The 27,619-nt window shown below is 43.0% G+C and overlaps 1 protein-coding gene across 1 annotated transcript in view; it reads right to left on the bottom strand.

The window, feature by feature from the left end:
* The window catches only part of MAP3K5 (mitogen-activated protein kinase kinase kinase 5), a 99,902-nt gene extending 72,917 nt beyond the window's left edge, over positions 1 to 26,985 (bottom strand). The window contains exon 1 of the mRNA XM_027454464.3: positions 26,458 to 26,985. Within this exon, the coding sequence (XP_027310265.3) occupies positions 26,458 to 26,842 (385 nt within the window). The 5' untranslated portion in view covers positions 26,843 to 26,985. The remainder of the gene's footprint in view (positions 1 to 26,457) is intronic.
* Positions 26,986 to 27,619: the final 634 nt, after the last annotated feature.

The following is a 27,619-nucleotide window of genomic DNA, read 5'->3' as shown; positions in this document are numbered from 1 at the left end:
GAAGGACCATGTGATTGAGTCATCACTTGCAAGAAAAATGACACTAAGATAAAAATATCGCGACGCTTTTTACCAGTATTTGTTTATTTTTACTGTAAGTAAGTGTGGTTTCTTTCCTTGATATTTTAAGACTTTGTGAAATCCAGGACTTCTGGATAATCTCACTATGAAGCAGTATGTTCTTAAGAATACGTTCAACTTCTGTGAAGTTTGCTTTCCATACTAGTGGGTATGTATCTTAAGCAGAAGCTCTCATTTATGACATAAATAAGATTTCTATCATCTAGACTGGTCCTCTGGGGCTGGTATCACAGTTTACAAGGGGAAAAGCCCAATTTTTATTTGGAATTCTAACAAGCCACAGAAAATGTCTGCACTATTGAGATTAGATGTCTATCCATTTAAAAAATGAAACTAAAAAAAAGCCACAACATATACCCTAATCAACCTCCTGCAACAGACCCATTTCTTACTATCTTCTTTCATAACATCAGAAGAGAAACTCCTCTGACCAAGGCACGGACTAGCATGTAGAACGTAGGTCAAATGCAGAGGAACAAATTAAGAGCTTATTTTCTGGGAAAACTTTAGCTACTCCACCCATCTTCACCTATCCTTTCCATCTCCTTGTCTGTAAAGCAAGGGCAGTGGCTTCTACAAAGAGCCTGAAAGGTAATGTCAAGTGCACCTAAGGCAGCTGAACACTGAATTCAGTTACATAAAGTAGGATTAGAGGTTTACCGAAGCTGAGTAAGACTGATGTTTTCCAAGACAAAACTAACTCAAATGAATATCCATAAAAATTCTCACCAGTTCTGTGAAGCCAGAAGTTAACTTTGTGCAAAAAAACTGTTTGGTCATCAAAACTGCTGGAATCCCACTTAGCAGACTCTCACTTCCACCAGATGAAATTAATCTAACAGACTACTGCAGCAAAAGATCTGTTCCTTATTTATCGGAAAACACGATTTCACAAGTGACAATGTCATTTCAATTAAAGTGGTAGAAGCAACTCTACATTTACAGCGGAATAAGGCAAACTCACTTACGAAGCAGCTTCAGTTTCAAGGCAAGTTTAAAAAAAAGCTGACCAAGTGAAGAAAAGAGTAGAGTCTTCTCAACACCAAAGCCCTCAGCATGAAGTACTCTAAAGACCAGGGACTGACAATTCACTCCAAATGCTCTTGCACATCTACATAACAGCAAAGAACCTGTTTGGACTCCAGAAGACTAACGAGCAAGGTGGGTACGTAACCACATTGAACAAAACGGGAGTGAGAGATAGGAAAGCAGAACTACAATTCTTATAACCCTATAGGTTGCAGGACAGAGTAAGATGTATCCCTTACTTGGGTCTTGGGCATAAGACCAAGTGTCATTTTCTCTGTTTACAGATCACAGATACACCGATGCTATTTAAAGAAAACAGGATCAGGATGCTCTTCCTTGTTAGTTATCTTTGACATCTACAGCTGAAGACCCTTATACGAAATCTTACGATAAACTGTCGTCTTGCTAGTTTATGAACAATAAAGTAAGTCTAGTCACAGCCTTCTCTTGTCCCTTTAAATAACTGGCATGCCTACACTGATGTGACTGGAATGACACGCACAGGAGACGGGAGCTGAGCTCTGGCCGAGGTAGCAGAGCAGCATAACTGCAGCAGCATGCCACAAGCACGCAGCAAGCTCTCAGTGTCCATTTCACAAACCACCCCAAGCTCTAGCTGACAGCCACCAAGCCGTCAGTCACAAAGCTGCCTACTTACAGACTTGTTTGGATGGCCACACACTGAGCTCAGACATAGCGACAGCCACCGAGCAGTCATGCTTCGTGTTATTAGGCTAACTAACATCTATACCAGTAATAGCTCAAAACTGTCACACAATCTGGGAAAGCAGACGTGTGACAGAATTACAGGCAAGTGACCCGACCCTTCTTGCCTGAGCAGTAGAAGCTCAAGGCCTCACCTCTGTGAAGCTTGGCATATGTTAAAATTATGTGACCAACATTTCTTACCTGCAGCATAAATCCTCTTTTTTTTTTTTTTTAAGCTACACGTACAAGAACATGAACTTCATATATAAAATCTCCAATTGCTCTTTCTTAATAAATTATTAAAACTTAAGATCATGGTCAAGAATGATAAGTGTCTACCTAGTGTATGAGGCCCTTCTCCCTTGGCTATTACCTGTGCCTTTAGTCATCAAGAAACGCGGTGGCCAAAGTTCATCTCCCACTCATTGTTTAAAATCTAACAGGGCAAAGAGGAATGCTTAAATGAATGCTGTGAGGTATTATGCATGCACACCCTACTTTTTGATACTGCCTGCATACAGTAGCACTGCCAGGAAAAATAACGAATACAAACAGCGCAGTTATAAAACTGATGAATGTTTATGCTTGCTACTATCTTCTGATTAATTGGTGCTACGCACACAGTTGCTGCCCCACATTCACTGTTCCACAATTATCCGAGACAAAAGAAAAGCTAATTGCTAATGGCAAATTCTGAGATTGAACAATATTTAGGGTTCTCTTCCACTTGGCGTTAAAAGAAACTCTTGCCAGAGATATATCTGTAGACCAAATTTATGTGAACGCAAGCCTAAGCACAGAGTGCTTTCCATACTGCAGTAGCAGCTCTGCGTTCAGCAGTAATAACGATGGTTTCTACAAGCTGTGATAAGGTGCTATCAGGTGAGCTTTCAGAAATGAGCAGATCAAGTAGATGAGCATATCTTCTTTGTGTTTCTCTCCGTTCGACATGGACATCTTGCTCTCTGCCCAGAGACTGCCTGCTTTGGCAGAGACCAGCTTTGGAGGTGACAGCACGGCGCCAGTACAGCGTGATGGTTCAGGTCCAGCCGTGCAAACCGCAGCACCACCGACTTGTCAGCACCACTGGAATCAAGAACAACTTGTCAGGAGCCGCTCACGCGTCTCCCAGAGCGGAAACAATCGACGGGAGGCACTCGGGTGAGCACACCTACACCCCGGGGAATGGCTGGCCGCTCAGGAAACCAGGCCGGCCGAGCCAGTCTGCTGGGAGAGGCGAGCCAGAAAGAGAGCTTCGTAGAGCTGCCTGGGGCTTGGATACAGGGAAGGAAGAGAGGGTACTGACTGCGTGAGCAAATTAAACATGCTGTATGATGGAAAAGCAAAGTATTTGTAGAATCTCCTATTAATGTTTAAAGTATAAGCAAGAGCACTAAAAGTCAAGGGATAAGGTTTAGTGGGGACTGTTAGTGTTAGGTCAGAGGTTGGACTTGATGATCTTGAGGTCTCTTCCAACCTAGAAATTCTGTGATTCTGTGACACTTGTTAGTTATTTTCCACCACAGACTTCCAGTTTCTAGCACTGCATAGGATAGGGCATTATGGTTCAGGACCCTTATTTCTGCACCTCACATGTCACAAGCCCTAGCAGACAGGGTTAACAAAGCACCTGTGACACCAATGCTCCAGAAAGGTTTGGTTTTTAAACACCTGCAATAATCCTGGGTCTGGTAGTCTCATTTTCACAAAATGGAAGAGGAGATCCTGCATCACAAGTACAATTTAGAGCCAGCCCTGGGACCTGCTTGATGGGGAATTTCTGAGCACTTGCCCCCATCAGAACAGGCACAGCAGCCTGGCGAGCATCCCATTCTGTAGAACAAGCCACGGATAGAAGTAACTAGGGCACTTAATACTTACCCCAAAAGCAGCAAGTTACCTTCAAGCACAACAGCACCATGTTTAGCTGTCCTTGGATTGCTAATCTATCTTGGATATCCTTGGATAGCTATTCTTGGATAGCTATCCTTGGACAGCTATACTGAGTCCAGCTTGTCTTGAATTTGAAAGTCAACTTCTACACCTGGACAAACATTAATAAGCAAAGGCATGATTTCATTTCAGGTAAACTCTAAGAGTTACCTGTTATTAACTGTTAGTATACCACATTTGTATCAGGTCTAGCATGGCTGATACCTGAGGAGATAACTGAGCCAGTCACTCTGTTGAGCACTGGGGGTGGAGGGGCAGACACAGGATCAGTTAGATGATTCTGCACCCCATACAATCACTAGGTCCTATACAGAGGAGGCAAAATGCACCATGATAACTGCAGGAATGCAACTGAATACCCTCTGCTTCTGCTTAAGATTAAGTCATGTATAGTTCCAGGGGGTAAGGAAATTTTATCCACCATACAGACATGGATGCAGCATTAGCTTGCAACTTCACAGTTAGCAAGCAACTTCACAACCCACAAGTTATGATGTTCTGGAGCACCTCCCAAAATACATGGTATTTGCTCTGCTGCCAAATAGGAGAATTACAAAGCTTGCAGTCCCTCCCACTATGCATCAAGGTGTTTCTTATAAAAGCCTGTACAAATTGATCCCTGCTAACTTTTGCAGCTAATTGGCTCAGATGGTTCTCATAAAAGTAAGTACAAAACATCACAAAGAGCTATCCAGATAAGGAAAAGAGAAAAAAAAAGAATGATCGTGCAATATTCTAAAACCACAGCCTCCACATGAAATCCTGTGTTGTTGACTGCACTACATTTCAAGGATGCGAAGGGAAAAGCTCTTGATTTTATCCTACAAGGCTGATGGGAGCAAAACAGAGGGTACTTACTGAAAGAAAACAGCAGAAGACGGCAAGTGACTGGTACCACAAAGAAAGTTTATACAGATGTTGGGTAAGGGAATCAGAGGGGAAAACGTAGGAGAAACAAAAGGGGAGCCTGTAGGAACTAACACAGCAAACCACATGGCAGTCTGTCAATAATCTGAAGACAACTGGTGAAGGAAGAAAAAAAAGAGAAAGCTTGAGACTGAACAAAATACACTATCTTGGCCCAAGACAAAGGACTGTGATGCTATCACGTTTCCAACCCCCAACAATCAAAAAACCACCCTCAGCTTGATGCATGTGGGAGGACCTCAGGATTAGGTAAGAATAAAAGATGACAACCAAACAAAGAGCCATTTATTTAAAAATAACCTTAGTATATTCAGCCTCGCTGCATCTGTATCAATCCCAGTGAAATGGGCTCCCTAGCGCCAAGAACATGAAATACTAAACGCAACTCCAAACTTTACATTTAGAAAAAAAATACTCTGAGCTCAGTGAGGTAGCTAATGAGGCTCCACTGAAAGCTTGAGCACATCGCAGGGCTGATAAGTTTTAGGACCTGTACAAAATGTTAACATATTTTTAAACAATTTTCAAAGACAACAGCAGGAAAAGTCAAGGAAAGCAATGCAAGCTGCAGCAACTCAGTTTTGTCCTGTAAGTTTTGTCCAGTGGATGTGCATCACTGCATTTTTTTTCAGCCACCTACACAAATAAGTGATGTGATGGTACCTGTCAGATTATTTTGGTTTATATATTCAAGTTTTGTGCCTTTAAGACGTGATTAAGTGATTAAGCATTCTCTCAAGAGACTGAGACTATGCAGGAAAAAAGTACTTGTGGAATCACAGGTGTGCCAACAAAAGAGCTTAGAGAAGGAAAGAGCAAACAGCCAGGCCTCGGAGGTGATGGAAAGAAGTCCTCCTAAATTCTTCCAGAACCACTGAATGTGCCACAATTCCAAAGGTGATGAGTTCATTAAAACTGAACCAGGAAACAACAACCCGCCTAGAAGGCAGACGGGGCAGGAGGATAGCTAATCAGAAGTTCTTTTTACTTTCGTGTATTCTATTTATTTCTGCCTCAGTGACCTAAATTTTCCCCTATTTATGAAAAGCATTTTAATTTTTATTTTAATACAATCTATTTTCACCTACAACATAGTATATATTTGGCTTTTTTGAGGACCTCACTGAATGTCTAAGCAGATCCACCTCCATGCTCCAAAATTAATTCTGGGTTTCATCACAACAGCTCGAGGGATCAGATCAAAGCTCTGCTTGGCTCAAAATCTCCCTGCCAGAAGCCAGCCAACACCATAAGGATTGTAAGAATGAGGCAAATAAAGACTGACCTTTTTCAATCAGCAATCCACAGACATTTTCAGCGAAGTCTTGAGCTAACTAGAAGTCTGAATAGCAACAACTAACTTAGTGCTTAATATTGTGTGCATAATTAGAGCTGCTTTTCTTCATATGTTGCTTTGCATTCACTATTACTTAACTTCAGCTTTTCTGAACTGCCCATTTGCCTGCTACCAGAAGGCTTTCTACAATTTTTTAGTCACTTCTTCAGAGTCTTGACTGGCCTGCACATTGGCAAACACCACCAGCACATTGTTGACATGTACTCTGAAAAGTCCAGTTCAAACAAAGTCCAGGGCAGTGCTTTCGCCAGCGCATTTTACTACTGGTAACCTTGATTCACTGCAAAACTGATTTTCTCTTCCACTCCTTGAACAAACCATTCATTTGAAGGGAACAATGATCTCAGTTCCAGGCATTTTGGATCTTAAGAGTCTTTGGTCAGGGATCTGGTCAAAAGCTTTCTGACATCCAAATATACAGTCTTAAATGGAACTACAGCCTCTCAAAGGCTTCACAATCTTGAAGTCTGATTTACCTCTACAAAAAATCCAGCCAGCTCTTCCCTACTGTCAGATTTTATTCATGTGTCTACGAAATTTATTTGTATTTCGTCCTACCAATATTACAATATCATCACCCTTTCTTACTGTGTCAACATCCACTGAAGTCAGAAGTCACACGCCATAATTAAAAGCTCAGTGTTTTTCAGCTGGAGTCCTTTAGAACTTGAGACGTCATCACAGGTTGTATGAGTCATTTCCACTTGTTTTATCAGCTTATTTTAAAGCCTCTTCTCGTGGCAACTTAAAACTCAGGCAGTACCTCAGGCTTACCCCCTTAAAGAAAAGGTCTTTCAGAAGATTATAGCAGGAAAACTGCATCTTTCTCAAGCCTTCCTTTTCCATGTTGATTGCATAGGACCCTGAGCTTGCTCTCTGATGGTGAAGCATTTGAGAGTACTTTTTTGGTAGTGTCTTCAGCAAGTATTCCTCAAACTCTTCTGGGAACAATCTTAAAGCTTATAGTAAGTTTGCCATACTTAGTGTTTGGTTTTTTTTCCAACTTTTTTCCCCATTTGAGCAAAAGCGCATCATTTTCAAAGGGCATCACTTCATTCCGTCATTGTCTCAACAAAGCCACCTTCTGTAGGTTACTTTAAAAGTTCTTTAAATAAGTAGCACGCACTTTATGGAAGCAATTTTCATTAAGGTGTTTCCCTGCTATCTGAAAGCTGCTCTTCTTTTTAGTCATTCCTTTCAATTTCCTCTTCAGAAGCTTACTCATTTTTTCCACAGGTCCTAGTAGAAATGTGAACTGCACAAAGGATGGGCCAAGCCAAACTAGAAGGCCAAGCCAAAGTGAGACAGAGTGCGTCTGTCTCTTAAGGGCAGAGCCCTGCCCACTAAGCTCACAACCTGTAGATAAAAAGTCCAGAAGTGTTTCTGATCCAAAGATACAGAATTATTTCTTACGGCATTATTTTCAAGTCATGCGATTTAACATTTCCCAATCTCCAATTGCCAAAAATGGTGTAAACATAAAAAATTCCCAAGCAGTGAGCACAGACTGACAAATAAATACATAATATTTTATGAGTATGAAGAACAACAGCTGGAATGCACAAAAACTGGGAGCTTCCCAGGCTTCCAAAAACTTGGAAGAAGCATTCTAAGAGATGTAAACATGTTTGTTTAAATGTCTTTACTTCTCAAGAAAGTATTTCTATTATGAGGAGAAAATATGTCATAAATGATACAGTATTTGAGAATTTTAGCCCCAAGCTTCATCCTAACCAAAGGTACAGAGTATGTCTACCATTTCTGGTTCTCACCACCCCTCCCAAAAATCTCCGTGTTTGAAGTTTTCCCAGGAACAGAACGACACTGTCTGAGAAGACCAAATGCCCAAAGGCTTAAGAGTCTCATATGCTATGTTTTCTAACAGAAAACACCATTCTCTCTTAATAACAAAGACTTTATTAATTAGGTTTAATCCAAAAAGTAGTACATTCTCAGTGGTTCTGCTGAAGAGTAATCATAAGAATTCATACGCTGTTAAAAAAGAAGTGTAGTTTCATGTGAAGGTATCTGATCATAACTATTAAGCTGGTAATGTATTGCTTTTGAGGTTAGACTCAGGAATTTAAACTGCTCACTACAATTTTTTGAACTTTCTGTGCTTTTACTAAATTTGGTGTTTATTTTAAAATGTTCAAGAACAGCTTTCCTTTATAGGATGAGAGTATTTACCAATAATGCACTGTCAGACTGCAGCACTTATCAAAGGATCTATGCAAGCACATATCTGCATTTCTGATTTGTATGTTGCTACTGATAATTTTTTTCTGTAACAATTTGGGAAGCACCCAGAAAGATGGGAGTAGAATTGGAACAGAAGACTGAAAAACTCACCTTTAATGAATTTTTATTATACCCTGTGCTTATAGGTGCTGAAATCAAATGTAAAACTGCCTGGATGGTTTAGACCTTTGGGAGGTGAGCACTGGGTTTTGTTATTAATAGAAGTCACAGAATGAATGGGGAGCAACGTATGCTACTGAAAAAAAAAATACCCTACCACATTCTGTACTGCGTAAATGGGAGTTTCAAAGGAAAAACACCAGAGGTCTCTACCTGGCACTCACACGGCAGCTGAGTCAACTCCCTGGAGCTCAAGGTGGACTAATGAGTTCATGGAACCCCTGCTGACCCCGCATTCTTCTATGATTTGCATTCCCCATGTTTTATTTGCAAACCGTGCCACATTCATTTAACAAAAAACACAGTGTGAAGTCAGAAGGAGCAGCACAACTAGGAAGCTAACTTTGTCTGTTTCTTCATGTTTTAAATGCATAACAATTTAAACTATGCATAAACCAAATAAGATAGGAATGCTTCTGTGCCAGTATCTACACTGCAAATATTCCAAACAGTCTGTGTACATAGGTCTGCTCTAGTACTTTTGGACTAGATGTCAGAGGAGCTTTCATGAAATACAGGAATTAGTATTCACAATAAAGCAGAGAACACCCAGCCTGAAGCCCCCTTTTATTTATTAAAGAAGATGTTCTTACCTGCATCAGACAGATGATGACAATTTTTGTGAAACAAAGCTGAAAATGTGCTTAGACCATGCTCAGCCATAGCAATTCATTTTAGCACAGAAAGCAAATTACACACACACAAAAAAAAAGTTCAACGGAAAATGTTTTTACTCCAGAGTGTTCTAGATTTCTGATGTACTTTCAGTGGTTTTGCATAAACTGAGGATTGCATAACGCCCCTCCACCCCCACCTGGAAGTTCCTAGAGGCACCTTCTGCATAACCTTCCTCATGTGTCCAAGTTACAGGACAGTTATGCTGTAGGAGGTGTGATGAAGGATTTTGCCTTCAGAAGTACTCCGTATCAGCCACTTGAATTTTTCTTTCACTTGAATCAACGATAAGATAGTTACTGAAGGACAGACACATTGGGTTACTGATAAAAACCTTTTAAAACAAACCCCAGTCCCACTGGCTGAAAATGTCCCAGGGCAAGATATCCAGAGATTTATTGCTACAGGTAACGTGATTAGTTTATACCTTTTACTAACAACAGCTGCATCAACAGCACTTTTCCTCACTGCTTTTATCCACCTCCAACAGGCACCACTTCTAACATAAAGTTGAAGAGGATGTACTTGTCAGAGAGCAGGCTGTGAAAAGCATATCTCCAGGGATGCTTTGGCACATCCTCACTACCGCAGGGCCTAACCACCAGGAGGAAATCAAGCTAAGATGAGCTCAATGCCATCAGAGCCCAGCTTGGCTCAGGTACCTAGGAGATCTCAGCATGTCCTGGGGGGGTCCTTTTGGGTACACCCATGAGTGAATGCCAGCCACCTTCCTCCTGATTCTGCTCTACAGGTTCTTATTCCAAGTTGCAAAACTCTTTATGCTCAAAAACTGAGCTTAAATACTGAATTCCATGGCTTCACTTTGAAGGTGATCCACAAATGGAAGAAACTGCTTTTCCAGAGAAAAGCATCCTGATGGGAGCCCCTGGAGCTCCATCCAGGTGACAGTGCAATAGTGCCCAGAAAAGGCATACAAGAGACAACATGGCACTGCAGCCTTCCTGCTATTTCAGATGCCAGACTGATACCATTTCCTCATCCGGGTTAAACCGGTGTGCTTCTGTGAATTTGGTAACATTATCTGATGATATGCCTCCACCTGTCAAATGCTTGGCATTAAGTAGGTCAGTCTTGTTTGCATTTGCATCTACCTCTGGAAAACATCTACAGTTTCATTTGTCTAGCAAATTAGTCAGAAAATTTAATACTTAACATCATCCATGAATGAGCTGTGTCAGTTTAGTCCTAAAGATAACCACATGATGTCAGATCAGGAAGCCCATCTCTACCACTGTCAACAGCAGTTATTAGGAAAGAAAAAAAGAAACAGAGCAACTGCAGAGCCACAGGGTACATCCTTATGAAGCCCCAAGAGAATTCAACAGTCAAAAGAGCTCCTGAGTCATTTCAGTCATACTGGGTCCACCATACACAGCAGGTCTCAGCAAACCATCCCTCGGGAATTTTAGTCCTTTTGTGAAACCAATACTTTCCACCTCCACAGCACCTTATGCCTATAAGATAAACAATTTGCCTCTGTACTCATACAGAAAAGTGTTTTCTAGTTCTTTACCCACTTCTAGTAGACAGTAGCTCCTGGTGCTGTCTTTTCTCCTTCATTACTCCTATGAGGTCTTCAGGAGTATATTCACAATAGCTCTAACCTCTGTAACGCATTCTAACAGATTAGAAAATAAGCATATCCAGCAGCACTCAGTCCCTTTGCATCTTTTGTCCTTTCATTTGCTTTTATAAACTGTCTATAGTGACCACCTGCCTACACTGACCAATATTTCTCAAAATAAGCCCATATGATCAACTGCTTTATTGCTTACAATTCTCCAGGTAGCAAAGCATGTTCTTTCCCCAAGGAGACAAAAATAAATTCACCATCCCTAGCACAGACAATACATGATAATAAATGCATATGTTCTATGTCCTAAAGATTTATTGTTGTACTTTCCACTTTATTAGATTCACCAACTGAGGTCTAAAATAGTTCTATTTTGAATTCAAAAGATTATTTTTATTTTTTCCTACTCATCTGCACCTTACAATGCCCACCTATGAACTATTTCAAAGAAATCCTTGAGAAACAAGAAAACTCCACAGATTCTGCTTCCATATTTCTTATACCTTTATCCATTTCCAACTCTTCCTTTCAGAAAGGAAGAATGGGGTACATTTTTCTCTCCCCACTACCACTTTCTTCCATCAACAAAAGCAAAGTACAGAACTACACTTAAGTTCCTTTTTCTACTTTACCTGTCTGTAAGTTACAAGCACGACTTCTGCAATTTAGCAAGGAAAAAGCTGAATCCTTGGTACCACCTGCAACACTCACCCATGCAAATATGTGACTTTAGACAACAGTGGGAACGTGCTGAGTACACACCACACACCTGATCAAATAATTTGAAAGATCCCCTGGGTTCCACCAAAACCACTGCACAGAGGTATCTACTTCACACAGAAAGTACCTCAAATCCAACAACTCTGGTTTGAAGTATTCAGAATGTGAAGGGCCAACCCTCCAGCAGAAACCAACATGTATCATTTAACACAGCATTTGGTACTATTTTTTATTGCAACAATTCACGAAAAGATGTAGTCTGAGTCTGTCTGATTACACGGTACAAAGCCTTTACAGCACAGGCTTACGCAATCCTTGCCCTGTGACACAGAAGCCTCAAATCCTTTCGAAAATTTAAACAGCCTTGTTAGTAAGCTATCGAGGAGGAAGCATTTACTGCTGGCAGAAAGAAGCAAAGTCCCAGCCTTGGATACAGTTACAGACAGGAGAGATTATGGTGCAAGCGTTACTGTTAGCTACAAGGAAGCTTGGAATAGCTGTCCTTTTCCAAAACCCATCTCTCACAGGTTCAAGGACAATAATTACAAAGTTTTTGACTTCAATATGAAACATAGTGCTCATCTAGGAAAGACTGGAAAATCTGGAAATTGACACATTTGTGTTTCCTACAAGTTGTGATTTTGATCCAGCTTCTTAACGAAGAAGTTTTCTTTTTGGAACTAGTGGCCTAGCAGCATTATTAGGACTAGCACAGCAAAGTTCAGAAACGCAGATTCATCCAGGCCACTTTAATTTGCCTGATGGTCATCTCTCTTTCAGATAGATCAAGTTTGAAATTAGTTTCAGAATTTGAGATACGACCTTTTCTGCTTTAGCCAAGAGGAGCTCAGATCTGTAGATCACAGAGCTACCCCTCACAGTCCAAGGTAAGCGTGGTATAATGAGAGGTACCAGTAAGGAAGGGGCAGAGGAGCAGACATGCCTCATTCTTGCTGACGAGGCCAAAATTTTATGCTAGTTGCACTACCAGAGGAATTTGGGGGGTGGAGGAAATGTATGTGTGTACATGAAATTATTTGGTATTTCAGTTTCTGGATTTCCTACACCCAGATTTCCCATGAAACAACTACTAAGTTGCAAACCAGTCTAAAAATCTCAGTAGAAAATACTATATATACACCCAATTAGCACTGCTCTCTCCAGAACACCATCTGCCACTAAGGCAGCACTGGCTGCCCGGCCTCACAAGTAACTGCACTGCTGCATCCCACAGCAGAAAACGGATATGACTCATCTGAGCTGAATTCTTAACACTTGACTTGATGGGTGGTAATTGCAGCAAAACGAGATTAAACAGGTCTGATAAGCAAGCCTGCATTTGGCTTTGTCAGTGGTAACTCCAGACAGCCTCCAATAGCTATGATTTCATTCTCATTCAATTCAGTTGCACACCAAAAAGAATAACCTTGACTTACTGCTGCTTTGTCACTGTCTATATGACAACAAATATTCCAACTTTACTTCCAAAGGAAAATAACCTCTGTATATAATTCTAGCACCAAAAGCTGCTTTTGTTCTGTTGCTGACTTAGAATTACTGCAGTAGGCTCTAATATTGAACTGTTCCATAAGAGTTTTTAAAACTTTTTTCTTCTGATTTGACGTTAGAAACCATAGATGCTTGCGTTTTCTTAACAGAAATAAGTCATATCTAGGTCACCAATCACATTGGCAGCACATGTGATCTAGCAGACAGCTTACGAACTCCAGAAATCTAAGTGCCATCCTCAAAATATCTATGGTAGACTGCCAAACCTCAGCAATCATCAAATCACAGAACCCCAGAGCATCCTGAATTGGAAGGAACCCACGAGGATCACCAAACCCAGCTCCTGGCTCCACAGAGGACCACCCAAAAATCAGACCTTGTGTCTGAGAGCGTTGTCCAAATGCTTCTTGAACTTGAGCAAGCTTGGTGCCATGACCACTTCCCTGGGAAGCTGTTCCAGGCTAGTCACATTACTCTCTACCCCTCTGGTTTCACCATCCTACTTTGTGAAGTGCTTTGGGATTTATAGATGAAATCCACAAGTTTTACCCACACATAGGAATAACCAGCATTGTAGCTGACAGAGGCAACTTTGAGGTAAGAAACTCAAAGTACCGTAAGTGTTGAATTTGATTCCAAAGTATTAGCACATGGACATTCACCAACCTAGCACAGTGGCAAACTCAATGTTTAGGAAAAAAACGCGTTGTTCAAGCAGAAGTTTCTGAAACAGAACTAACACCATCGGCCTGGTAGCAATCAACCAGAAGAAATCTGTACGCAAGATCTAACTGCAAGATTCAACCTAGGCTTCAAGCTACATTCAACTTGAATTGATGAAGGTAAGATAACAATCGTTTATGCTTAAAATAGAATTCTTTTTTCCTACAACAATTACTGACATGAATAGGAAAGCTACATAGATGCAAGTCTTTGAATAATTGCCAGCAAAATAGAAATTTATACAAGCTAAGTAACTGGCAAAGCTGGCAAGAAAAGCATTTTAGTTTGCATTTGTAAAATACCAACACGTGAATTCCTATGTCAGCTTCCTCTTAAACTTCTAAAGAGAAGAAAGAATTATTTAGGCTTAAGAAACATTAGAGACACTGGAAAAAAAAAGAAAAAGTGACAACCACCACCTACTCGCACGTTCACTTTGAGCACCCTTTCGCTTCCAGGAATGCTGAGATTTGTCCAAAAATGCACACTGCAGAGTCCAGCTCATTAATCCATGCAACCTACAAAGCATTTTTGCTAGCACAGAATAAAACATTGACAACAGCAGGAGTCCAAATTAAGCTCCAAAACTTCATTTTTCACCCCTCCCCCAGCAGTCAAGCCTCTTCATTTTCCACACTGAAGGCTTGCCAATATAACCGTAGTAACGCAGAGTGGCAACATTATGCTGAAATTAAACACTGCAAAATATGGTACCTCTTGTCAAAACAGGGACAGGGAGGTGTGCTCTCAGTACAACCGTAAGGTGTAACTGAGGGTCCAAATGTACTAAAATGGAAACCAGAAGTTTTACTTTGTATTCCGTCTGTGTGTGCAATCTAGTTCTCTCAGGTGGTTTAGAGTTGTGGGTTGTTTTTTTTTTTGGATGGACTCCTTTCCTACAGGCAGCACGTATTAGCAGATTATTTTCTTGATGACTACTGAGACCTAAAACTCCCAATAGCTGCTTGCTGCCCTTCACACAGCTTAAGTATTATAAGAAGAAACGTGAATTTGTAAGCCGAGGTAGCTGCTGGAGTCCTGAGTTCACAGGGGCGATAGCATTAACCCATCCCCAGGGAATACACAGGGCACAGCAACTCTGCATGGCCTCAGCCGCCAACACAAGCTTCACATCTCCTTGAGGGAGCACACTTGTTGCTCCTAGACTAGACAACCAGCGAAGCACGGCTGATTAAACGTGCCCCAGAGCACAGCACTGCATGGTGTGGCCTATATCCTTCAGTTCCCCTCGCCTCAGGGTGCTGCCTCCAGGCCGGTGACCAGGAGCGCTGCTGAGCGGTAGCTGCCTCAGGCCACAAGCACAGAGGAAGCCTTCCAGCAGCACAAGTGCTGGTGCCCAGGGATGTTCTCGTTTGTTAGCCACCAGTTTCAGCTGGGGTGCCTGAAACTTTGAACTTTCAGGCAATTCGAACGAGAGCTTCAGCATGTCCCAGCCAGCTAGACCAAAACCCGAACTAAATTTTCAGTCTTTTCTGTGAACTGGAGGTTTCTGAAAAACATCAGGCTGAAAGCAAAAAACATCTGGCACAGCCAGCACGAAATACACCCCTCCTTCACCACCCCTACCGGAAGGGGAAAGGATATGAGGCAACCCACAACCAGACAGGATCAAGAATAACACAAAACCACACCTTTAGGCAATCTTAACTCAGGTTGCTGCAGCCCTGCTCTTGGCCTGTCCTCTGGAAGCTGTGTTGTAACACAGTACGTCAACTCAGAGAACTTATTCAACTGAAAGCTAACTAAAAAGAAAGAACGAGTTAATATATCATCATTCGTGCCAGCTCCCTGACCCACCGACCATGAAACTGTATGAGCACTAAAAGCAGCGCAAGCAAGAAGCGTGCTAATCCAATGCCTCATCCACTTAAACTGCTGTAGGATTGCACCTCAGAGGATGACAGTACATCCACCTGTTCTAATTTATTGAGATTAGAGTCCATACGAAACTGGATTTTACATGTATGCTAATCTTCCCCTGCTTCTCACTGCACCAATTGGGAAGCATCAATAAGGACGATAACCTTTCCAACACTGATGTGCGTATCGCAGGGATTGCTGCCTCACTTGTACATATTTCCTTATCACCTCTAAGGATCACCTGAAAATATGCCATGTTATCCAGGCATTTTAGCATCAGCCATCTGATACAGTTCTACTGCAGAAATACTGCTGGAAGTTACTACAGTGGTAGCTCTAAAGCAACAGCTTCAATCCGGAATACATACAGAAAATGTAATTTCCTGTAAACAGAACCAAATCCTGAAGGCAGGCACCTGACACTTTGCAACCAGTCACAGCAGAAACTGAAATCCACCGAGCAGGCTTGGAAAGTCTGCCTCCCAGGAAATCTTTCCATTGGAGCTGTTCTTAAAGTATGTGAACAGAGAAGAAATAAAGACAAAATATCAGGTTGTCGACACACTGATCGTTCAAAGCAGAGACACTTCTGGGACACTGCAGGGAACAGAGCAAAATGCAAGCAGTTAAGCTACAAAAGGGACTGGAAGTCTTCCAGTTACACACCCATCTGGCACGGTGTGCTACAGAAGCTCTCACTTTAGGCTTAGTCCATTTTCCTAGTGCTTTTATTGCATTTTGGCCCCCTTGCATCAGCTGGAAAAGGGAGATCATGGGCTGTGGTAACGGAATTACTGGCAAGAACCCTTATTTTCTTTCTTCTTTTGTGGAACATTTTCAGAATATATACTTCAAACACTTTCTCCATTTTCCTCAAAATTGTGAAATACACTCAACTGTGTTGAGGTATTTAAACCAAGTTAAAACTGCTTCACCCTTAGTGATCTCCAAGAACTTCAGTTATTAAGCCTCAAAGAAATAAATGCAATGGAGTAAAGCTTCAACACAAGTCTTTGAGCAGTAGCTACATCCAGCCCATGAGATGCTGACAACTTGCCTGCAAACAGCAAATTCTGCCACATACCTGGAGACTGATCCAGCCAAAAGCTACAGCAGGACTGGGCTGCACCACGCAGCCTGGCCCTGGACACTGCTGTCTGTATCAGTCCCAGGCTGGGAGAAGGATGTCCCAGATCCCAGCACATATCACTCACTGCCAGCTCTAACCCATGCCAGAGGGTTCAGAAGTCACAGGCTGACTCTCTCCTTCTTCAGTTAGGAGTCTGGATGTGAAGTTACAGACCAAGGCCACGTCAAGTTCAGACATCACCACTAGAGACGGCTTTCCGTGGCTGTAATAATACCCCCGCTGCCCTCAGTCTGTGAGAGTGAATGGAATAGGAACAAACAGCCCTCTGCTCACTCTATGGGTAAGGAAGAGCATAATCCCTCATGAACAAACCAGAAACAGGTGATGCTGCAAGATCCGAGCACTTTCTTAAAAGATAATAGCACTGACTGCATCAGCCTACTCTCAAGAAAAGGATAATAATGCCTAAAAACCTTTCCTTTCCTCCTCCCTTTAGAGCTGCAGCTCTAGGGAATGCATTCTTCCTCCTCTCCTCCTGCCCTCCCTCCCTAAGTGCCTATGGAGTCGCTTTAAAAAAAAAAAAAAAAAACAGTAAGATAATAATCCTGCTTTGTACAGCAATGCTGTAATTCCACAAGATGCTTTGGAAGCATCAATTTTGCTGTTTGTCCTGTAATGTTTCATATGCACCATACTACATCCAGAGCTGTTACTCCTGGTTAATATATCAGGAAAATTCTCAACTTCAGTGACAACCCTGAAAGACATAAGAATAAAAAAAAGCTCCAAAAAAAGAAGCTGCCAAACTTTTGAGTTATGCAGTCTCAAAGTAAATAAATAGGTACATGTTTATGAAGCTCTGTTCCTCTCTGTAGGTATGAGCATACATCCATAAAATCAATTGTGGAAGGTAGAGTGGCATGGGCTTTCAACTATGGTAAACTAATGCAGTTTTGAAATATAATATACAAATATTGAATAAGATTAATCAGGGAACTTTACCTCCTTCAATATGTAACACCACCGTAAGCCAAAGCAAGTACTTGTATCACAGCAAATTGCATGATTTGCAAGGTCACAGAAAACCCCTGTAAGAGACTGCACATTAAGGGACTCCAGCTGTCTTATTATTTATATTTATTACTGTATGAATAACCAGTGGACTTCAGCTCTGCAGAAAACAAAGGAAACAGATAACATAAACACACAGGACTTCAGTTTATTTACACAGATAACAACCAATTATTTTCTAGTAGAAGCGGCCAGGACAGTGTCGCCGATCCTTTTGCAGTTGTACTTGCCCCAGGAATTCTGACGGTGTTTGGAACTGACCTAATCCTGCTCTAAAGGAGACCTGGAGGGGTTCCCAGTTCTTCCCACTTCCAACTGGGATCTGGAAGGCAAGGCTGTGCTCAGGAAGCAAATAGCTTCTGCCCTTCCCTACGGATGCCACATGTCGCTCTATCGACTGCGCAAGCTGCAAGGGGCAAGAGAAGATGGAGCACAGCCAAAATCCCAGCTTTCACCAGCACGCCACGCTACTGCTAGTAAGTAGAAGCAGAAGCAATGATGACCATACATATATCCAGATTAAAGACAATTTGTTTTCATATGAATCACCTGTACTCAGCCTTCCTGCAGTAACCTTATCGTAAATACTGCATTGAAATGCAGTAATAAACCAATAAAAACAAAAAAAAGCCATATTATCTAGCATAAGTATATTTTCTAAAGGGACAGAACAGCACCATCACGCTTTTAAAACCCTGTGTAGCTGCAAAAATTGAATTGAAGGTGGAACAGCAGAAGCAGGAATTTTTAATCTATGGGTGTGCCTCTACAGTGGAGTTAAATGAAGCACTCTGCTCCTGTGTCAACATAACTGGATGAGGTTATCCCAGGCATGAGGGCCAGAATCACAAATGAATTCCTGCAGTCTTACAGATGTTCCTTTCCTTTTGGTACATCACTGGATCTTCCTCGTTCATTCCCCAGAGTTTTCTGTGCTATGCTCCCAAAAGTGATTTGATGTGCTTCTGACAGAAGAGCAGCTCTACAAAATTGTCAGTGCTCAAGACCATGAGAGGGTGATGAAGAACATCAAGCTCTTGGTAATTATTTAACCTGTACCTTTAAGCTCCAGACTACAGGTTTCAGTCTCTAGACCCCAGTGAGCCAGAAAGACTGTACTGAAAGCACCGTTACACCTGCGTCAGGCAAGCATTGCATAAAGGGGAAAAGATCACAGGAAACTCTCTGCAGGAGCTGCGTGTAACTCTTTTGTGAAGACATCACTGGAAAGCTGTCGTCGCCGCTAAAAGCAGCAGCTGCTTACTCACCCAAAGCACACTCCGCAAGAGACATCCACGGATGCCATCAACAAGGAAGCCCCAGAGCAACTCATTTACTTTATTACATAAGGAAGAAACGCAGAGCCAAATTTTCACATGGGCATCTCGTACCTACATTAAAGTGTATGCTTCTTGTGGGATCTGAAAGAGCACCGATTCCCACCGATTTCAAATGAGCCCATCTGTGGGAAATCTCTAAGCCCCACGCTGCATCTAAACATATCCTAAAGGTTATTCATGAAAGCAGGCATGATTTAGGACAGAATTCAGCTCTGGCTTGCCATTGTTATGGGCTGATCAGCAGCTCTTCATAACCGAACCGAGGATTACAGCCACTCCAATCAAGGAGTGAATTCAGTTCTCAGAGGAAAAAAAAGTAATATACAACAAAAAGAAGCAGCCTGTGCTTGTATCTCAAGCTTAGCCCGAGGATCATTTTCTCTCGGAATACAAACAATTCAAGCTTCTTACAGGTATTTACCTGTCAGTGGTTATTGGAAGATTCCCCAGTTATCAAAACAGATTGCACTGTCAGCTGTCACACACATGTTCTGCTGCACAAAAAGCCTTCACTGACTGCTTATGCCACATCCTTCTAATAAATGTATTTCTGAGTCTATCTGTAGCACTCAAAATAAACCCCTAGAGAGGCCATACAAAATAAGCTGTAGGAGACCAAAGCGAGCAGGAGATGTTCTGGGACAATGTGAAGCGGGGAGCCTATTATGAAAGGCAAGAATCCCAGCCAACAATTTCATTTTTATTTAACGTAGATGTGTAAAATCCATATCGTTGCTGAGCCTTTGAGGCTTTTTAGTTTCTTTGGTTATAGCATACAAACACGACTGGCAGATCACCTACGCGTGAGAATCCAGCAGTGCTAAACAGCGACAGTTCCAAGGGGCTGGAAACAAAAGGAACAAGTTTTGAACAACCAGCACCACAGAATAATCTTAAAACTCAGCTCTTCTCTACTGGGGGACAGAAGAAAACTAAGTGACAAAACTGAAGCTTTCCCTTCATTAACTTAATTTGATTTTTCCTGCCCATTATGCTCTTAAATTGCTGGGATAATGGCATTAAATGATGTATTAGGGTCTCTTCCATTTTTAGTTAGTCCTTTAGCCTTTTAGACAATTTGTTTCACTCTGCTTTACCTTGTCCCATGTATGACTTCTTGGTACAGCGCTGCTGAGGTGCTCCAGCCAGAGGAGGAGCTTTACAGGGCCTGTTGCTTCCTGACGCAGACATGAGCCAGGCAGAGCAGAGTTAAGGCCTTCAGATTTAGGAAAGCACCTGGTTAAGGAACTGGTGAATGCAGTCCAGTGGCAAACTGCCTTCGATGACATGGGACCTGGAAAGCATTGCCTCTGAAAAGAGGCTGAAAGAGCTGGGTTTGTTTAGCCTGGAGAAGAGATGGTTCCGGGGAGACCTCACTGCAGGCTTTCAGTACTTGAAGAGGACTTTCAGGAAAGAGGGTAAAAGACTTTTCACCAAGGCCTACAGTGAGAGGTCAAGGGATAATAGTTTCATGTTGAAAGAGGATAGATTTAAATGGGATATTATTTGGTTTTGTTTGTTTTTGTTTTGTTTGTTTAACCACAAGGTTGATTAGGCACTGGAACAGGTTGCCCAAAGAGGTTGTGCAGCCGCACTGTTAGGAGTGTTCAAACCCAGGTTGGATGGGGTTTGAGGCAACCTGGCGTGGTTGTGTCCCTACTTCTGGCAGGGACTGGGGGTGCCGGAGGACACTAGACGGTCTTTTAAAAGCCCCTTTCGCGCCAAACCAGTCTGGTTCTTTACATTAGAAACTGACTAAAAAAAGAGAAGTCAAGTTCTTATAATGGCTGTGGTAGGTTCAGGAGTCACTTCTGCATGACACATCCTGTTCACAGCTACAGAAACACAAACTGCAGGAGGAGGAAAAAAATAAAAATCAAAGGTTTCCTTCTGTTTTTCTCTCAGAAAAACACTTACCTAGCTTTACTCAGCCCTTTTTCCATTGGGGAATATATTTTCATGATGCCCTCTCACCTAGATGTCTCACAATGAGCTTTACATCTCCACTGTATTTTAAGAGACCCTAACAATTTCATAACCTGCATTTTTCCTGACACATTAATATGTAACACATAATATTTAGAAACTAGTGCTATTACCTTGATGCATTTAGCAGATAAGATAGCATTTCAAACAAAAGTAACTAAAAATAATCCGTCAGTCTGAACGTGGACCATCTATCCCAGTGTCTCACTGGTATCGCTGGGAGGTTTAGTCAATAAGCACTGCAAGAGCACACCCTTAATACTATTTACATTATAGAAGTGGTTGGGAACTCCCAGCCCCATCAGGGTTTCTGTGCCCAGATGACACCCAAGCCAGATGCTCTGCAAGGCAACATCTTCCTCAGCCTGGGAAAAGGCCAGGGGAAGCTCCTGCCACAGAGCAGAGCTGCTACAGCAGGCCAGTCACCAAGAATGAAGGAGAACCCAGGTCTCACGGGTTGAAATTTCCAGTGTTGCCTCCTAACAGAGCCTAGAGCTCAATATCCACAGTCAAAAGCTCTGTAACCCACCCTTCTCTGAACCCCATTTAATTGTGACAATGTACTCTACACACACAGACACAAAGATGCTGTATCCATAATACCTCACCACTGACTTACCTATCTGGAGAGCATGGCTACAATCATCAACTCTGTGCATCCTCTGCATTATTAATCTGCATTTCTTGCTCCAACTCATCACTTGCAACACAGTGCTGCTGGAATGCAAAGCTCTTTCAGCATGAATTCCACTGATGGTGGTAGATTGGTGGTAGATGTTTTTTTAAGTAGTTGCTCTCAACTCTGAAGAATGATGCATCAGGATAATTTCTTCAGCTATGTAATGAACCACCATTCCCAACAGGGACTTTCCAGTCATGATGCTACAGAAAGGGCAGCGGTGATTCAGCAGCAGAGAGGTAGAAGAAGGGAGTGCCCAAGCAGTAAGTTAAGTGATGGATGCAAGTGCTGCATAATCACAGAAAGAACGTACAGCATTTCAAGTGGCTGACGAAACCCAGTGAAGTGAAAAAATAATAATCAGGAAGTACGGCAAATAAGTTACTGAGCAAACTACATGTTCTGAGAGACAACACGGATTAGAAGAAAACTTGCAGTTTGTCTCTCTGTGGGACCATTTTTCTTGGTCCTGCATAAAGCTAACTTAGTAGGAAGCATGTGCTTTTTGTTTTTTAACTGGGGAATACATTTAAGTCAACTGCTTGAAACAAGAACACTAGTTCAGAAAATAATAACTCTTGAGTTTAAGCTGAGAGTCTGTGTCGGTGTGTCACAAAGCCATAAATCGCTTTAAGAACAATTTAGCATCACGGAATCTAGGGTACTTAGAGAAAAATGGGAAGAAACTGCAGGAAGGCAACCGAGCCCTGGTTCTGCTTTATTTCACTTCTGTGCATTTATAAACATTTACAGGCACACCATCTACACAAGCTCTGTAAAGTCTGCAGAAAAGGTTCAGATGTAGAACCTCATCTGAACAAAGCTCCCTGTTACACCAGTGACTGTACTGGCTCTCCGACGATTGTCATTTTGTGAGCCAAGATGCTCCCCAAGCATACCACACTGTAGGTTTTTAAGCCCACTGCGCTGACGCTTGTGAGAAATGAGTGATACCAAATTCCAGAAACAATGAGAACAACCTGAATCCATTTTATTATCTGTTATTTGATGAATGCTGTTTTAGTCAGTCATCACTGTTACAGAGAATTATCTCAGTAGCCCTACACAGAAGTGGCAGTACAAAGTAACATCACAAGGGCCACCGACCCATGAAACCTGAGCATAAGATGTTGAAGAACAGGGGATGCTCTAGTATAACACAATATAAAGGCTACCAGGAGATAACTGCATGACAAGTACATCAGTCAAGTTGCTTAGCTTGAGAACCATCTTAGAAACAAGCAACTACAGCCTAGAAAACCCAGATCCTCCTCAGTCACCAAGTACACGATCTCTTATCTTCCATTAGCCCCTCTGAGATTGTACACAGAAGTCAGAATGCTTGATATTGTACTTCTGACAAATTACCAATCTTCAAAAAAAAAGTAATCTTGCAAGGCAGTCAAGGAGGAGGAACACACCTGAAAACAGTAAACAAATGATCCCTGTGCCCATGCACTAGAAGCAGTCAATGCAAGTTGCTTCAAAAGACAGTGCAAGGTACTTCAGAGTAAGACAAATTTCCAATGAAGTTTCTCTCTCATTCCTCAAGGTGCATCCAATTTCCCCCCAAAGTACAAGATTAAAGCTGTGGTCTCCCTTCTTGTAGAGGTCAGAGTGCTGTACAGTACAGGTCATCCCAGAAACCTGCGTGCATTAATTATCCCAGCTTGGACACTTGTACGCTACTTGTTTTGCTAGTCAGCCGAACACTCACCCCTAACTTACCCTGCACTTTAAAATTGATGCAATTTCTAAAAGCGTCAGATTACGAGTCACATGAAACATTTCTGTCAACTTGGCAAAAAATCTGCCTCAACCTAAAAGTCTCTGTGAAGAATTCACCTCAATTTAGAGCACCTTCCTCTCCTGAAGGGCTGACCCAGATTACTGATTCATGTCAGTTTTTCCTTTTATATTTGTTCCTTTTTTTTTTTTTTAAAAAAAGGACACTGTTCAGCTAGCCCTGGATGCATTTGTGTAACACTAAATGACCAGTTAAGGATCTGTACAATAAGCAAATCAGCTTAATTACAGTTGCCTACAAAACAAATGAAAAAAAATGAATTGCTTAACCAAAGAAACTAAGTAATCTATACTCATTTATGGCTCCGTTTAAAAAAAATAAAAACAGGATATGAATATCAAGTCATTATAATGTGGAAAAAGTATCCTTTAATAGTAATGTATTTCAACTTTCAGAACACAGCACTGCAGATAGGCTTCTCTACTGTATTTTGGTATTTTGGCATCTCTCTGACTCTTTAAACATTCTTGAACTGTTTAGAAATTATGCTGGATTTCAGAGACCTGTAATTGAACTGCAAGAACTCAACACAGCTGAGAAAAAAATATTGTCTTCATGGAAAAAAACAGCTCCTGAGACAGCTGGCCAACCCCATATACATTGGGTTCTGCAAGAAATCGGACTGATTTTTCCCTTTTTCACCTTACTCCTTCTAAGTGGTGGGAAAAGTATGAAATGTTCCAACAGTTACTAAGGCTGATTCCACACTTGCTTCTCATGAGGCTTTTTTTTTTTTTTTTTTTTAAATCAAACAGACTTTAAATCATGCACGACAAAGTGCTAGAATAGGCTATTTCTTAATATTTGGTGCTTGAATGGTTCCATTATACTTAGCTAGGACCTACTCACTGTTCATATGTATTTCTAATTATGTCTCAGCATTTAAGCACCATCACTTGACAGAAGCCAGCTGAAGAAGATTATTAGCAGGCTAATCCAAATTTAGACAGGATGATGAGTATTTACATCTGAGATTAGATTTTCTTTTATTTAATACTTCCCAAAGTTCTCTTTGGAGCAGTGAAAGGTATGAAGTGAGCCATCAGAGATCACCAGGAGTTCAGACTACATTATGCAAAGCACAAAGAAGACATTAGGGAAGGGAAGGCTTGATAATGGGCAGATAAAGTTGTACTGCATCTACTGCCTCTCTCCCCCTCCCCCAAATCCCAGTTCATTTGTACACACTTCAAGAGTTGAGAGATTTGTTGCTTTTATCTCATTCAAACACAGTAATACGCTCCATCACATCATTCCTTACTCTCATGACTTAATTGCCCCTAACACTGAGTCTAGGTAAGACTCAGTACCTTGAATGAAACCAATTAACCATTACGTAAATTGGAAGTCATTTTACTGTTAAAATATTACTTATGTTCAGCCATGCTGTACTACTGTAATGTACTACAGTTTTTTAAATAGTGGAGTGTGCAGATAATTCTTTACCTTATCACTAGCATCTTTAATCACTGAAAGCACATAGCAAGATAGAGAACGAGAGGGGATACTGGGAAGGAGTTTATATTTGCCATCTACAAATGCTTCCTTTCCACCCCAGTGGAAGGAAGACAACTGAAACAGAAAACAAACTGTGGAATAAATACACCCTTCGTGACCATGTCAATTTTGTTCCCTACACTGCTCCCCGTTTGCATTTTTCAGCTTACACAGCTTCTACTCTTCAATGCTTTTCTGTTCCTAACCTGGGAGCCATAATTTTTTTTTTTTTTTCAGAAATTTTCAGCCAGTAGAACAACTAGTTCTTAAAAATATATATTGGATGCAGAAACGTGAAAACCCACAGACCCTTCCAGACTTAAGTTCCAGCCTCACAGCCAACACCACAACATAGCTTTTAGGCAGCAGCTCTCACAGCACAGAACAGATCGTGAGCAGACAAACTTCTATGTCCTGCTCTTTGCAGCACAGTTTGCTCAAAACCCATCGAAATAAGAAATGTTATATTACATAAGCGTGCAGTTATGTAGTGCTAGACGCCAGACGCCTACTGCCAGAATTAGAAGGGGCCCACTTCAAGTCAAATCTCCCATTACAAGAAAAGCCTTTGTGAACTATGGAGACCCCGCCTATTGCACAGACCAGTCCGAAAATTAATGAACAAGAGGCACACGAACATCACAGATAATTCAGCTCTGTGAGCCTCACTAGGATACACCTTCGAATGAGACTCTCAGGTTGTACCTGTCCTACAGTTAAGAGGTACTGAAGCTCCTAAAATTTTTAAGTCTCTCTTACCAGTCACGTGGAGAGTATGGGCTCTATAATGAAGCTCTGTGCCCTTCCTATTTCTGTCTGTGAGCACAGCTCCTCTGAAATTTTGGGAACACCACCTCTAAGGCCAGATCTCTAAGAACTGCAGGGTCTGACATGCCCATGGCTGCGGAGCCATCCAGCTCAGGGACCTGGAAGCAGCAGCCCTCGAAGCAAAGCATTTGCTGTTTCAGATAGATGACATGCGCATGCATGTCCATGCTGCTGAGTCTTGTGTGGACAGGGCAGACAGTCCAGATATTTATTTTATTATTTTTTTTCCTCTTCCACAGGAGAGGAGACAGCTACAGCCAAAACTTTTTAAACGCTCACTTGCCAAAGTGTTGCATGCACGTAAAGGCAATCCATAAAATAAGTTTAGAGTTGCAGGTCAAATCAAATCCCTGTCGGTAAGTTTTTAGGTGGCACAGAGACCCTAACGTAGCGCTGCAACTTTAGCTTTATGAAGTCTTCACCGGCCTGGTGAGCGTGGGTCTTAATTCTAAGTGTACAACACGCATCTGTTAATAACAATTAAGAAGAAAGGTATTCAGGAGAAACTTTCTGGCTGCTGTTTGTAAGCACGGGCCATCCCTGTGTCCCTCCATCCCTGTATCCCCGCGGCCCCCTCTCACCGGCGTTGTAGAAGCGGTCGAGCACGGCGGTCTCGCCGAAGTCCAGCTTGCCGAAGTGCAGCGTCTCCAGCGTGGCGCCCACCGCCTCGCACGCCTCCCGCAGGCTCTGCAGGGCGCCGCTCTCGGCCGCCAGCAGCGGCCCCTGGCTGGCCTCGTTGATCACGTAGGTGACCGCCGTCCGACGCCCGCCGCCCTTGGCTCTCGCCGCGATGCCACCGCCGCCGCCGCCGGCCCCGTCGTCGCCCCAGGGCTCGGGCTGGAGGCTGCGGGCGCCGCCGTCGGTCCCCTGCCCCCGCCGGCCGAGCCCCTCCTCGCCGCCGCCGCCGCCGCCGGGGGGGGGCCCGGGCAGCGAGAAGCTGACGGTCCCCTCGCCGCCGTCGCTCATCCCTGCGGAGCCGCCACCGCCGCTGCCCGGGGCTCGGGGCTCCCCCGCGGGGCTAGCGGGGGCTGCCGGAGCCCAGGGGGCGAGCGCCGGCGCCCGCCTCCGGCACCATCGCTTCCCCCGGGCACCCGCGGGGCCACGCGGCGAGCCGGCCCCCGGCAGGCAGCAACAACAGCAACAGCAGCAGCAACAGCAGCAGCAGCAGCAGCCGCCCTCCCCTCCGCCTTCCTCCTCGCCGCCCCGCAGAGCTCCCCGGCTCGCTGCTTCTGCCCCCGGACCCACTCGCGGCAGGGCTCTCCCCGGCGGCAGCCGCACGGCGACGGGCGGCCAGCGGGGGCGGCCCCAGCGCCGCGCTCCGCCCTCCGGGGCCGGCCCAGAGCCGCCCGCTGCTGCCCGGGGGCGGCCCCTCGGGGCTGGGGCTCGGCGCTTCACGGCTGGGGTTGGTGGTGGGGTGGCCGTCGAGGGAGAGAGGGCCTGTGAGGGGGGCGTGTGGAGTGAGGTGTAGTGAGAGCTCTGCGCTGCTCCTGGACCAAAACAGAAGAATGAAATCGCTTGCTTTGCTCATTTGTTTATTGGATCAGGGATTCTATTAAGTAGGTACAGGAGAAATGTAAAAGCTTTTGGATCACCCAGGTTGGACATGGTATTCAAGATGATCACGTCCATCAGCATGGCCTACTGAGTGCCACCCCCAAACCACAGCCCCTAGTCCCACAGCTTTTAAATACCTCCAGGGATGGCGACTCCCCCACCTCCCTGGGCAGCCCATTCCAACACCGA

This window comes from Anas platyrhynchos, chromosome 3, assembly GCF_047663525.1.
Source record: "Anas platyrhynchos isolate ZD024472 breed Pekin duck chromosome 3, IASCAAS_PekinDuck_T2T, whole genome shotgun sequence".
Lineage (NCBI taxonomy): Eukaryota > Metazoa > Chordata > Aves > Anseriformes > Anatidae > Anas > Anas platyrhynchos.
This window is presented reverse-complemented; position numbering and strand designations above follow the sequence as displayed.